General features: G+C 38.0%; 2 protein-coding genes across 9 annotated transcripts; one reads left to right on the forward strand and one right to left on the reverse strand.

The window, feature by feature from the left end:
• Positions 1–378: 378 nt before the first annotated feature.
• Positions 379–5859, reverse strand: SNAPC2 (small nuclear RNA activating complex polypeptide 2). The gene is made up of 5 exons (XM_081947766.1): positions 5486–5859; positions 3725–3838; positions 3571–3639; positions 3038–3308; positions 379–1431 (listed from the first exon to the last, which is right to left on the reverse strand). The coding sequence occupies exons 1-5, from the start codon at positions 5666–5668 to the stop codon at positions 1055–1057; spliced, it is 1014 nt and encodes a 337-aa protein (XP_081803892.1). The 5' UTR covers positions 5669–5859; the 3' UTR covers positions 379–1054.
• Positions 5860–5900: 41 nt separating this feature from the next.
• On the forward strand, positions 5901–13658 carry LOC309389426 (zona pellucida-binding protein 2-like). 8 transcript variants are annotated; one of them, XM_081947763.1, is made up of 10 exons: positions 5901–5967; positions 7854–7934; positions 8180–8293; positions 9136–9273; positions 9607–9819; positions 10718–10818; positions 11382–11556; positions 12001–12171; positions 12864–12942; positions 13304–13658. In XM_081947763.1, exons 3-10 carry the CDS (start codon positions 8257–8259, stop codon positions 13617–13619), a joined length of 1230 nt encoding a protein of 409 aa, XP_081803889.1. In that variant the 5' UTR covers positions 5901–5967; positions 7854–7934; positions 8180–8256; the 3' UTR covers positions 13620–13658. The 8 variants fall into 8 exon arrangements, with proteins under 8 accessions (XP_081803889.1, XP_081803890.1, XP_081803884.1 ...); XM_081947758.1 differs by lacking the exon at positions 5901–5967 and adding an exon at positions 5979–6178; XM_081947759.1 differs by lacking the exon at positions 5901–5967 and adding an exon at positions 5980–6178 and having other exon boundaries at positions 7905–7934.
• Positions 13659–14170: the final 512 nt, after the last annotated feature.

Below are 14170 nucleotides of genomic sequence, written 5' to 3' on the forward strand. Positions count from 1 at the left end.
GGAGCGCTGAAAGGGAGCGCGCGAGCCAGGTGGAGCGCTGAAAGGGAGTGCGCGCGATCCGGTGCGATCCAGCAGGAACCCACCACTGACTCTCTTCTACATGAACAGCAAGCAATGCTAAGTGAAATTTTCTGTTACCTATTTAAGAATATAATTTAATGGTCTAGCGGTTATGGCACCAGGCTAGAAAACAGGAGATTGTGAATTCTAGTCCTACCTGAGCCATGAAAGCCAGTTTGGGTGACTTTCACTCTCAATCATTCTGTCTCAGGCCAACCCACCTTACAGGGTTGTTGTGAAGAAAATAGGAGGAAGGAGGAGTATTAGGTATGTTTGGTGCCTTGAGTCATTTGTAAAATAAGGCAGGATGCAAGTAAATAAATAAAAATATTGCTTTTATATTGTACTGAAAATATTACAGAGCTACACTTATGTTAATTATTTCCTATCTATGATCTGCAGACCAATCAAGCTACTGCAGGTTGACCATACTGCAGACATCAGATTAAATGAGATTTTGAAGTTTTCACTCAATTTGGAATTATCTGATTTTTATGAAGGGATGGCATGAAATAAGAAACCAGAAATTTAACTGTAGCTTTGCCTCACCATCAGCTCATAGAAGTTGATTAAGTGATCTTGAATTAAAGAAACTTGGCCAATTATACATAAAGGAGTGTACAATCTTTTTCATAACACTAAAAAAACATTTCAGCTCTATTATACTGCAAAAACACTTTAATAACACTGATTGCATTTGATACATCTGGAATAATCCATATCCTGACAACAAACATGCATACTCAGAACATTAATTATGTAAGTACACACTTTCTAAGATGAGACCGATTTCCCAGGAATAACCAGTAAACTTCAGGATTTTTGGAAGAAAAATTCTAAATAGTCACATATATCATTAATTTAAAATACACATATTCATAAACCCAGTGTTAAATACTGAAACAAATTAAGGGACCATGCTTGGCCAAAATATGAGTTGTTTTTCCTCTTACACATATCAAGACACAACATTCATGACATAATAAAAAAGTCTTCACTCCAAAATCTCTTTTTTTTGTGCTAGAATATCCAAAGGAAACCAAAAGGAATTAAGTGGGCAAATACCCAGCGTCTTCCAATCCATGGAAGATGTTGATGCTGTGCCACTTGTAGAAGAAGCACCAGAGCTAGTATCCTCTTGCTCTTGTAAAAAGCTATTTCTGGCTGACGGCACATTATAAAACGTTTCAGGAAGATCTTCATTATTGTTTTCAAGTGGGCTGATCTTTGCTTTACTTGTATTTTTTTCATTCTTATAGTGTGCACTTAAATCAATATAGCATTTGTACATGTGCCCCTTAAGTTTCTTATAATCCAGTTGGCTCAGTTCTTCTGGTAATGACAAAAGCAGATCTAGTAGAACAGCTGACTCTGCAGAAAGCAATAAGGAAGCAAAATGTAAGTAGTGACTGGGAGCTAATTCATGCTGTATTTTATTTTCTAATTGACATTTTCACAAGTTTTTTCTCCTATACTTTTCCCCAAGAGGTCTAGCAAAATAATTGCCATTGTTCACTCTTTCATGCATCAACTTATTTGAATTTTAATTATCTCCAAGTCTTAGACTTATGGCAATTTCTAACATGTTTTTTTTAATGAAAAGGTACATGAAAACTGTGGTCGTTACAATAAGAGTTATAATTTCTCTACTATATATGTAGAAAATTCTCTTAGCTCACTTTCACTCTTATTTTCACATGGAGAAATTTGCATTTCAATTTTTTTCCTACTCTAAAATCTCAACCATTGTTCCATAAACATTGCTAATAAACAAGCACATGTTTTATTTTGAGCTCATGAGGAAGAATTGGAACTAAACAAGCCTTTCCTTCATTTATTATCTTAAAAGTGCAAAAGTAGGTGGCCCACAGAGCTGTCCCTAGAATATTGAATGGGAAAATTTTTTAAAATATTGCAGTACAGACTATATGTTTCGTAACTGCTCTTTTGTTTATTATAGTTTATAATGGGTAATTTTTCTGTAGAATGCATTGCAGGTGGAGCCTTATGGACCTTTTTTTGTATCTCTACAACTGGGAAACTAGGGAACTACTTTATTTTGAATTTCTACTGATTCCTATAGTGAAATTTTGAAACTGTAAAGTGAAATAACTAGTTGAGTTTGTAAATTTGTATATACAGTATATGTGTAATTCACACCAACAACACAACCAAAATCTCAAATTCTTATCCAACTGCCATATTCTTGCTTCCTTCACTGTTAATATTGCTCGTTTTATAGGTTTCACACATCAATATTGCAATTAAAAAGATATCATATCTCTCACCAGTCACACTTGGAATAAATAAGCTTTGGGGATCCTTGGTGTTCTCAGCTTGATAGTTTTTTTGCAAATATTTCATTACCCAAATTAGGTGACATCATCAGTGCTAATATTTTCCCTTGTCAATGTTAACGTATGTTATCTTGAAGGTTCTACTACCATAATTAAGAAGTGCCAAACTAGATATCAGTAAACAGTCCAATCAAATGCCACTGGGAACAGCAGAACCTCCAGGACCACTCCCATTAACACTGACAGGGCAGCACTAATGATGTTACCTAGTTTGGTGATGAAACGTCTAGATTAAAAACTACCAAGCTCAGAGAGCACTAAGGATCCATGATTTCAACCCTGAGCTACAAATATTCTCCTTTATTGGCAAATAAGCTTTCAAATGTACTGAAAACCTTGGAGACCGTTCAATATGTTCTTTCCAGTTCTAGGGCTTTTTCATTCCCTGCAGCTTTTATGCAATTTAAGAGTCTTCCCTTCAATAAGAACCTGGAGCAGTTTACAAAAATGAAATTTATGATAAAGAACAACACAATATTAAAAAGTAGATGTAAGGGCAACTAAGATTTAAAGATAAGAGTAAATAAAACAATTACTGCCACAAAAAAATAAATAGATATAACTCCAGATGCAGGAATAGTTCATTTTATCTTTTCACCTTGGTCTAAATCCTGACTTACCACCAGGTGGTAGTTCTGGTGCTTTAGATCCCCGTGAGATGACTGAAAGATACTTGTATATCTTTTCAAAGTCCACATGTAATTCACCATTTTCTGCAGGGGTCAACTGTTCTACATCTGATGATGTAGTTGCTTCTTCAGATTCTGTATTGGATTTCATATTCTTGCTAGAAACAGTTGGGGCCATGCATTGAGTAGTATTTACTTCTACAGGCTTTGGTGGCACAGAGTGAAGCAAAGAGAGTGGCTCTGCAGATGCAATTGTTAAAACCTAAGTAAGATAATCAGAAGAAAAAATATCCAATAACTAAAGTGCCAGAAAACAGAAATTCTCTATAGAGTATATTTTCAACTACTGCATCTTTGCTTGGAAAGTTGAAAATCAAAGATTGAATAGCTGTAGTTACCAATGGCAGACCTGCTTGTTTCAAGAGAACATTTGCATATCCAAACTTAAAAATTTCAGAAATTATTATATTCATAGAAATATTTATCTTAATAAGATTATGTCATGGGAAGGGTATCAATGTTACCTGGGAAAAAGCAGCTGTTACTGCATCCTCAAGGCAACCTGTTAACTTCTTAGCTAAACGAATCCATACCTGGAATAGAGAGTAGGACACAATAAATGAGTATCTTTTACCTACATGTCTTATTTTTGAAACCATACTTTCAATAATTTCAGACCTCTATAGGTGCTGGAATTGGGGCATCCTTCTCTTTGCACTGGCGATATCGATACTGTGCCTTGACTGCTTCCCTTGCCACACGTTCTTTCAGCAGGTCTACAAATGCTAAGATCTGCAAAATATCACACATGAATGTTTAGAAGAAGGCACATTCTACTCTTAAATGGTTTTCAGCACTGAAAATGGTTATTTTCAGAAAAAAACTGCAGTTTATTCCTGGTGCAAAAGAGAAAGATTACAATCAAAGCAGAATTATTTTGTTTTCTGTAACTGAGCTTTGTCAGTCATAGAAATAGTTATATCCAGCCCATTTCATGAAAGCCCCCAACTGTTAGTTTTGCTGATTGCACAAACAAATTGAGACATCTACTGAACTTTACATTTTCAAAAATGGAGAACTAGAGTCATCCATTAATGAAAATTCTTTAGCCAAAACGCTAAGTGTAAAGTGAATCCTAAGAGCTGTGATGGCATTGTGTTTAGAATGCAGGATTGCAGGCAAACTCTGCCCACTGCCAGGAGTTTGATCCTGACTGGCTCAAGGTTGATGCAGCCTTCCATCCTTCCGAGGTTGGTAAAATGGGGACCCAGCTTTTTGGGGGCAATACGCTGACACTGTAAACTGCTTAGAGAGGGCCGTAAAGTACTATGAAGTCATATATAATACTCAGGAGAATCTGATCCAGATATTTTCAAACTGTTTTAACCTATGTAACCTGCTAGTTAAACAAACTGGAACACCTTATTAAGAGACAAAACTTTACTAATAGAAAGCTGGTTTATTCAAGTACCCTTTCCCCCCTTTTTTATCTCATGGAACCCATTTCATGGGTATTTTGGACCTGAGAAATAATTAGTCCCAAGTCACATCCCAGAATTGTAATTTTGAGGATTTAATTATGGGAAGACTCCATGTATGCTATTTGATACACACAAATAGGAAGTCAAACATTTTTCTATTAACATACTTCAGCTTTGATTTAAATTTGGCTTGATGATGAATTCTTAAACATGGGAAATCTTATTCATAGTGGTTCCATTTCTTTAGACATAAGAAAGTTTTGCTGTTTCACATGTAGGCTTCTTTTACAGTTCAAGAGGAAAAGCCTTATGTTTTACCATTCAAAAGCTACACACTCAGTTGACCACAATGCAAGGTAGACTCTTAGTGTATGTTCCACATTCTTTTATGATAAGAGACAAGGGTTTGTAATTAGTTCTTCTCTCTCCTTGTTTTCAAAAGCTTGGAGGGCTGGTGTCTTCCATTCCATCTTTAAATGTCCTGTTTGCATCACTCTAAGGCACTCGCCTGTCACTTTCAAACCCATTTCACAAGTAGAAATATATTATATTCCCATCTTGAAGGTAGATTATTGGTATTATTAATCTCGTATTTGTGCAGCTGAAACTCAAAATGGACCATGTTAAAATGAAAGATATGAATGTCCAGATTAAATAGTGACTAGGATAACCGAAAACGGTTCAACCCATAACAGTAAGTAATTATAGGCCATAGTATAAAAGCAAGTATAATACGGCAAAGAAATAGATGCATAGCATGACCTGTTGATTGTTTCAGCTGTACTGTTAGAAATAGGTATGTTTTATATGTGTAGCCTGTGTACTTCGTGTGATCTTATCGCAGTCTAAATAGACTAGCAGTTCCTCTGTTGCCACAAATCCTTCAGATCTTCCTGCCTTTCGTTTTAGGAAGAAGCCTTTTAAGTGATCCCAACCCGCAGACTCCGCCTATACTCACTTCATCTTCATTTCTGGAAGGCAAGTATTTCTTCAGCTGTCCCGGCCGCAGCGGGCCCGCAGTCTGGGCTTGAGCTCTCAAAGCCTGGAGAAGACGCCGCTTTTCTCGATCCGTCCAAACCCGGATTGCGGGGTCCAGGCGGAAGCGGGCGGGCGCCGATCGCAGCCTCGACGGGGGCTTCATAGCTCTCCACTCAGAAAAACCCCGGCACCAAACTCAAGAAAAAGCCGGGGGGGGGGAGGAAGCGTGTTCGCGTTCCCGCGCAATAAATTTCGCCGCCCCCTTCCTTACTCCTCCTGCCCACAAAGTTTCGCAGCCCGCGCGGCTCAAGACCGCGTTTCGTACACAAAACACTTCGCCAAGGTACGCTTTCCAAGACTCGCGTTCTGATGACGTAGGCAGCTTACGCAATCACCGGCGACCAGGAGGAGGAGAGGGGGGCTGGTGATGTAGCCGACGCTTCCAAAGGAGGGGCGGGGCCGGTAAGCGGTCGCGGAGTCACAGAGGGCTTTGAGGGGGTAACTAAGGAGGATGCGTAGAATGCCTTTCCTCCCTCTCGTTACTATGGTGATAGGGTGGGAACGCCCTCCGGCGCGGAGCAAATTATCCTCGAGTCTGGCTACATGTCCATGTCAGGTCGAAGGGTTGGAGTTGCTTTGGGTGTCATAATCCTCTTTCTTTGGGAGAGACCTGGTATGGAGATGGACTGCAGTGAGGTGGCCGGTCCTAGAAGGGTGGGAGCTTCACCATTTGAAGAGACTGGACCGACATCTGTCAGAAATTGTGTAGGGTCTCTTGCTTAGGCGGGGTGGAGGTGGGGGGTTGGACTAGATGACCTATAAAGTCCCTTCCAACTCTGTTATTCTGATTCCCATTGCTTGGAGGCTGAGATTCCGGGGGATGTAGAATGCCTTGAATAAGACAAGCCTTTAATAGATGGAACTATATAGGGCTATTGTGTTGTAGCTCTAGGGGCAAAAGATTGAAGATTCAGCTTTTCCCATGATGGCACCTCCATACTGATGAGCAATATTTATCAGTAATTTAGTTCTGTTTATTGGGAACATTCAAAAAACGAATTGACTCGGCCATTAGCAGATGAAATAGACCAACGCTCATCTTGGCCCCCAGGCAAAATGGCTGTCTGTTATTTCATGAAAAACTTAAGTTTGGGTGAAGTCCTAAATCACAGACGTGGACGATTCATTTTATTTAGAAGCTTAAAACACATCAAGCGAAGGCAAGGGCAAATGGAAGGAGAGATGTGGGAGGTGAGAAGAGTAAACAGGAGGTAGAGCTAATAGGAGAATGCTACTCATTTATTAAAATAAATATTCACTCTTGAGTCATATTTTGAGCAAGCGCTCTAAGACATAACATACAGAGTTTCTATATATTTGTAGTCTATTCAGTAAACATTTAGACATTTGAGAGCTATCCAGTTATACAAATACCCATCTCTACATTTTCAATTTTAAAAGCATGGGAGTTCATATTTCTTGGCAAATAATGATTATAGTTGTGTTGCCATCTCTTCTGTTTTAAAAGACATATTAAATTGTGTACAAAAAATCTCCCAAACTAAATATTATTTGTTGAGTTACTTTAGGTTCCCTATGCCCTAATAGTGAAAATTATAAGCACAAGCTTCCTAGTCAAGAAAATTCTCATAAAGTGATATTTGAATATTAATAACTTGGGATGGTTAGATTCATAATACAAAGAAATCACACTTTACATACTCCCATTTACATGGGGGGAACGGATAAAAGATTGGTTATGAGATCACAGTTATGCTTGACAACACCTGAGAACTCAGTAACTATATTTCAGATCTGTTCCTTACTCTCAGTTTTCTTAAGACTCACATTGCTACTTATAGTATGTACTGCTATTAGTTTCAGTGAGCCACTTTTCAGTCACTGATGTAACTTTGCCAAACAATGGATTGAAGTTAAATACAGCAAGGCAATGGTGGAAGCAGTACAGTAAGTGCACTGATTGTGATTTGGCCACCTGATCTCCAGTGATTATGAGGAAACTGGTGAATTCAACTAGCTGTAAATCCTGATTTGTGGCTCACTGTATTAGAACAAGGCCAACTGTAATGAATATATTATATTGGTTGTTATCAAACTGGGAGTGAGAAATCCTTATAAAATCAGATTGTGATCCAAAGATCTGATATGATATTCTGATTTACTTTTACCTTACTCTTTGTTGGTAGGTGTGAGCTACGTTCAGGAGTTGCAGTGTACCATTATACTGGAAAAGACAGTTTTGTAAACATTGAAAGAAAAGTATTTACTTTGAATGTAGAATAATTTCCAGCCATAGCAGCTTGCTGAGGTTTTACCTTGTTTTTCAGGCCATGCACTCTTTCTTGATTTGTACAAGTCTGATAATGAAACTTTTTCAGGGCAAGCACCTATTGAAGAGAAAGAGACAGGTAAAAAAATTAATAAAGTTGAATTATACTTTTCCAGGAAGACTTTGAGATCTCTAAAAATAGGTGGGAGTATTTAGCTTTTCCACATGTGTAACCCCTGGATATTAAAGTCTTAAATCTCTAGTCATGGGTCATGTTCTGTCCAGTCATAAATATAGGTATTATTTAGAATTATACATTAATACAGCTGAAGAATCTTGTCATCCTACTGTCTTAGGACTCTACCTCACTTTCATTTCTTTCAGAACTTATTTTTGTCCACATTGGGGCCAAGGAATTCACTGTACCATGCAAGCCTGAGAAAACAGATGTTGTGATTGGTATGAATCCTACCTACATCTGGAGCCTGGAAAATGGAGGTTCGGCTTTGTTGCTCAGGGCTGGAGATTTCCTTATAGAGAACAGCAGGAAATAGCATTTTTTCTTGTGGAAGTATATATGAATATGTTATTGCTTTCAGTGCTTCTTTAGATTACGCTGCCTCAGATTTTTGGAGAGCTGAATTCAAATACTTTATAAATATTTTATAGTAGGAATAAATTCCAAGCACCTGTCGGACCTGCCCCAGTCTGATCTCCTAGGGAAGTAAAACTCTCAACTCCATTTGCTTGAAGTGAAAAGGAACCTTTACTAAGAGATGCTGATTGCAGTAGAGTCAAGTGGAATCTAAAGTTCCTGTGCACCAATACAGGACTAACCCCTTGGTTCCCTTTAGCCCTCCTTCCCCCATGGTCCATCTGAGAGTAACCTATCTGGCATCACCGAGATATTTTTGGAAACACTGAGGTTATGATATATTTATATTTAATTTTTAAGTTCAAACTTCATAAGGTACATTTTTAGTGAAGGCATGATATGAAAAAGTAAGGTTAAATAACTGATTTTATGTGGGATAGTCATAAAATCAGGAGAAATTAGGTTTCAAGGTTTCATGAACTGGACAAAGCGAGAGAGCTTGTATTGGAGAAGATTCGTTTCCAAAAGGACTCTTAAATGGCTGGGGAGTGGGTTATGGGTTCGTACACTGTGAGATTTGAATATTGAAAGCTGTCAGGAGTGACTCCTTGTGATTTGGGCAGCCATATACATTTCTTTAATAAATGAATAAATAAAATTTCTAGTTCAGTGTAGGTGCCTTGGTGGATTGACTAAGATGAATTTGCCATTCTTGAATGATACGACTTTATTGTCTGCTTTCCAGAAAACCTAACTCTCCATTCTGGTGCGTCCCTGATTTTGCATGATTTTCGTGCTGAGGAGAGTGGACGCTATACCTGTTCCATCTCTTTCACAGAGGAAGACCAGCTCCATACTATGACTTTCTCTCATACAGTGGTGGGTGAGTATATCTCTGCTGTTATGAGGGATAGCTAAACAACAGGAAACCAATGCTATGGAAGCTTGATGAGAGAACAATGTTTGATTTGATTTATTTGATTATATGGAGAGATTATGGAAGAAAATGTATTTCAGAAACAAGTATGAAGAAAACAGCTTTCCCGTGACTGGATCCTCTAGCCAAATGCCAACATACCTTTTCAATTTTTAAAGAATTCATTATTGTTTCCAGAATTTAGAATCTGATCTTTTCTTCCTGATTGCTATGATGTGGTGCACTCCGTAACCTTGTAGTGGAATTTAAATTTAAATTTAATTTTGTTCCTTTTCTCAGGGTATCACATACGTGGAGAATTAGAGGTCCTCCTAATTTTTCAGAGTAACTCATGTGATAAGCCATTGACACGTGAGTTTGTGAGAAGTCTACACGCACAGCTGAGTCAATTGGTGTTCCAGCTCCATTGTGAGCTCCTTTCTGGGAGCACCACTTGCTTTCCTACTGTGGAGAAGCCTTTGGATGAGTTCAACCTCCAAGTAGAGCTAAAAGGTCAGAGCCAAAAAGGGATACGGTTTGGAGACTCCCTGATGAAATCAGGAAGATATATTTCAGTTGTACTTTGGGGAGAAAGTGAAGTTTATTTAGCATAGGAAAGATTCATGCAGAAAATAAGATTTTTCTACTTTAAGTTTGGCTTTCAAACTTTCAGAGTTACATTTTCTCTGAAGTCACTGTCTATTGCCCATAATAAATTTTGGGTAAAGACTTGTTTTCTTGGAATACTGGAAAAGCTCTTGTTTGAGGGGCAAGGACTATTATATAAATATATTGTGAAGTAGGTAAAGGTTTCCCTTGCACATATGTGCTAGATATTCCCGACTCTAGGGAGCGGTGCTCATCTCTGTTTCAAAGCTGAAGAGGCAGTGTTGTCCAAAGACGTCTCCATGGTCATGTGACCGGCATGACTAAAAGTCAAAGCCGCACAGAACGCAGTTACCTTCCCACCAAAGGTGTTCCCTATTTTTCTATTTGCATTTTTATGTGCTTTAGAACTGCTAGGTTGGCAGAAGCTGGAACAAGTAACGGGAGCTCACTCTGTTGTGCAGCACTAGGGATTTGAACCGCCAAACTGCCGACCTTTCTGATGGACAAGCTCAGCGTCTTAGCCACTGAGCCACCATGTCCAACTCTCTAAAGTTTAGCCATTGTAATCTTCATGCATGCAAACTGGGGGAAAGCAAGTAGTATGCTGTCAATGATTTTACAAAGCATTTCTCCAAAGAGCCCAGAACACTATCAAAAAAAGATTGTGATTAAAATGTTTTGTGTATTATTATTTTGCAGTATTGCCGGATGTTTGGATTCTCTGTGGTGCTAAAAAAGAGAATCTATTGGTTAGAGCAGTGAAGAACAGTACAAGAATAGTAATGTATTTTATGTTTTCCAGTAACTCCATTTGGAAACGACTGGGATAAATCCTGCTACCCTCAGATTGATTCGATGGCATTAGAATGTTACCACTCGGCAGTCCAGAAAAATCTACAGGAGGTTTGATATTTGTCCCACTAGGAAATGACTTACTGGGTTTTAGATCTAGTTACATTTTCACCAAATGCCTGCTGGAAAGCTTGTCTTTCAAAATGCAACAAGAGGTTTCATGTACTTGGATCAACCATATCTGGCAAAGGTCAACGGGATGCATAGTTTTTTCTGTTCTGTTCTTGTCACTACACTTACATCTAATCAGAATCTGTAAATATGCATTTTGCATCCTCAAACTAATAGTTGATACTTAATTGATCTATGATGGTGGGGCTATGTACTGTGGGGTGGGAATCAAGAACATCAAACAGCAAGTCTGTTGAAACAGTTGATGCATGCTTTTATCCATAAGACATTTAGTATACAATTAACTAAATTTTGCCTACTCACTTTTATGGAATATATGTAACATTACCAGCAATTGCTGACCACCTAAATTTTCTGTTCACTTATTTGTTTACTTCTTTTTTCGACTACTCACAAACGTACACACACACTCTTAAGAAAGTGGTTATCTGCTTTACTTTGTGGCTCCAAAAGTTTTCTTTTCTTGACCCATTGCTTTACAGGCCAAGGAAGCCATGACTGAATTTATGGAGAACAATAAAAACTTTTCTCTGGAAACATCAAATGGTTCCGATGTTTCTTTTGTCAATACCTTTTTCAATTTCTTAGAAGATGGAAAGTGCCACGATGGTTATGGACAGACACAGGAGCTACAGTCACGCTGTCCCGACTGCTGTAGTGAGTTAAGCAGGTGATCCAAAAGCTACTGCCTCATCTGTCTTCAGAAACTGTCTTTGGTCTATAAACTTCTGTTTCTCTCTATGCTGTGGGAAGTCTTTTACCCATTCTGTTCCTATCCCTTTGTCTTGTCTTTTTCATATAATGTTTTCTGTAGTTCTGTCAGGTGTATCTTGGAACCCAGGCAGAATCTGTCCAAATGTAGGGACTTACCTATTTATCAGCCTGTACTGCATATGATTCTTCCAAATCAAGACCTTTAAAAAAATGTTTAGAAGAGCTCAGATTTTCTAAAAAGATACTTCTGGTAGGGATTGCCCTTATGTGGTTAACATTGAAATTCATCTTCTCTGCTCCCCACGCATTAGGTTAATGGAGAAATGACATTTGTTCTTTTCACTTTATCCTTTCTTTTTTCCCTTTATCTGCCAATTTTCTGAACAGCTTTGTGCCCTCCTGGAACATACAGTGTGGCTACCACTGACAGCTGTGTTCTCTGTCCAATTGGGAGCTATAGCTTGCACTATGGGACAATCCTCTGTATTTCATGCAACAACAATTGGCTTACCTCTCACCCTGGTGCCAGAACATCTGCAGACTGCATGAATATGAGAGGTATGTATTAGATTGGATATTTTCTTAGAGTCCCATTTTTGGCAGCAATTATTGGCAGTCAGTTTTTTATTATTTTTTAAAAATACAAATGCTACCTTCAGAAGGAATTTTCAGGACTTCAGCAGGAAAAGGATTCAATTTTGTTTCTCTTGTTTCAGTTGTAATCATAAGCAACCCCATAGCCCTACTAACATTACTCATACATCTTAAGAAATCCATGCTAAAAGCATAAATGGAGTTAACATTGGGCCTTGTTTGGCCTCTCAGTGTTTTTCTTTCAGTGACATAAATTGAAGGAAGTAGTGAGATATTCCATGAGTCTGTGAGTATAGTTATGGAGGTGTCTGAAAAATAGTTTCCAAGGCTCTATTTTTTTTTATAATTCTATTTGTAAATAAATACAAACATGTAGTTTACTGGCCTAGTTGCAAATCGTCATACATGCGTAGTCTTAACACGTGGGAAGAACACTAGGTTTGGGAAGATTTATACAGTAGCAAGTGGAAATGAAAAAGTAGCAGGTGAACATAGAAGAACATACATTTAGATTCACTGGAGTGCTTGGTCCCAATATTTATGTGCCCTAGTTTCCTGTTTCCTTCCATATATAATACTTAATTGGGATTGATACTATAACTGTATAGGAGGTTTGACTTTGAATGCTGAGGATCCCCTAATCTGTCTTCATATAGTCCCTCCTTCACGTCGATTTTCTGTAGTGATGATAGCCTTTGTCGTGCCTCCACTTGGTTGCCTCTGTCTCATTGTGATGTAAGTTCTGACTACTCTCATTTCCTATCTTATTTCACTCTTGTAAAATTTCATAGCCAGATAGATTTATGAGTAATCAGTTTAAATGAATCAGTCTAAAGAAGAATTATGATCTACAGTCGTTATAATTATCTAATCAAGTAATTTAGGTATAATTACCTAAAACTTTATTTTACATTAGCAATTTATTACAAAACTTCTTTTTAGTATATGATATTTATCACTATGCTATGTAAGTTCCTAGAGAATTGAAAAACACAACTCATGGGAAAGAGAATGTTGTTCTGGGAAAACAGTGGTTTGGATGTCTTTTGGGGTTCACATGTTTCTAGTTAAGTGCATCTCTGTCCATCTTTTGCAGCTGTTGCTATTGCTTTCGCCGTCGCTGGCAGAAACGTCGTTCCTCTGCTAAAATTGATGGACAGACTAAAGTACAAGAAGAAGGTCTTGCTTCTACTACAGTTGATGAACAGACCAAAGTACACGAAGAAGCTCCAGCTTCTGCTAATGACACTGTCATTGTAGTCACTGAAGAACATCCTTCTCTCCCCTTGCCTTTTTCTAGTTCTGAACATCCCAACAATGAAGGGGGCATGTCTGTACCTTTTTCCAAGCTACAACCACAGGCTCTTCCTGGGCTGGCAAATCCTGCTGCCAGAGGCCTTTTGTCATCATAACTCTAACTCATTTTGAATGATAATTCCCAATAAATTATTATCTAGGAAGCAGCTTTGGTCCTGTTGTTTCTACTGATAAGTTAGTCCCCACTAACTACCCTACTCAGACTTTTCATTTTCTATGGTTCTCTTCTGTATTTTTTGCTAATTTATTTCCATACCAAGAAGGTTAAAGGTTATGTATTCCTTAGTAACCACTGCCCATTGTACATTATTACCCTAACAGTACAGGCTAGCAGGTTGGTAGCTGACTGTTCATTTATAGGATCCAAGAAAAAACACTTCAGTTTAACATAAAGCTTGTGAAAAAGGCAATTGAAGAAAACAAAGGGATTAATAAAATGCACACTCTAAATATATACAAGAAAGAAGGCTTTTGCATTAAAATGTGAAGATGGCTCTCTGTGTAAAACAAGACAGGAAATGTTAAAAATAACTGGAAAATTCTATTCAGAGATGTACAAAGATTACTATCACTCAAAAGTAATAATACCCATGAAAGAGGAAATGCCAGATATCCCAGTGGAGGAAGTATCAAGTGCCATAAAATC

Source organism: Natrix helvetica, assembly GCF_964273705.1.
Source record: "Natrix helvetica genome assembly, chromosome: 3".
NCBI classification, from domain to species: Eukaryota; Metazoa; Chordata; class Lepidosauria; order Squamata; family Natricidae; genus Natrix; species Natrix helvetica.

What these genes read in the sequence shown, in the direction of transcription:
- SNAPC2 (XM_081947766.1), bottom strand. Translation starts at nt 5,668, where the DNA reads ATGAAGCCCCCGTCGAGGCTGCGATCGGCGCCCGCCCGCTTCCGCCTG. An exon ending in TAACAGCTGCTTTTTCCCAG is followed by an intron (nt 3,309 to 3,570) that starts GTAACATTGATA and finishes TATCTTACTTAG; the next exon opens with GTTTTAACAATTGCATCTGC. An exon ending in ACCAGAACTACCACCTGGTG is followed by an intron (nt 1,432 to 3,037) that starts GTAAGTCAGGAT and finishes TGCTTTCTGCAG; the next exon opens with AGTCAGCTGTTCTACTAGAT.
- LOC309389426 (XM_081947758.1), top strand. Translation starts at nt 6,109, where the DNA reads ATGTCCATGTCAGGTCGAAGGGTTGGAGTTGCTTTGGGTGTCATAATC. An exon ending in CTGGAGCCTGGAAAATGGAG is followed by an intron (nt 8,294 to 9,135) that starts GTTCGGCTTTGT and finishes TCTGCTTTCCAG; the next exon opens with AAAACCTAACTCTCCATTCT. An exon ending in CCTCCAAGTAGAGCTAAAAG is followed by an intron (nt 9,820 to 10,717) that starts GTCAGAGCCAAA and finishes TATGTTTTCCAG; the next exon opens with TAACTCCATTTGGAAACGAC.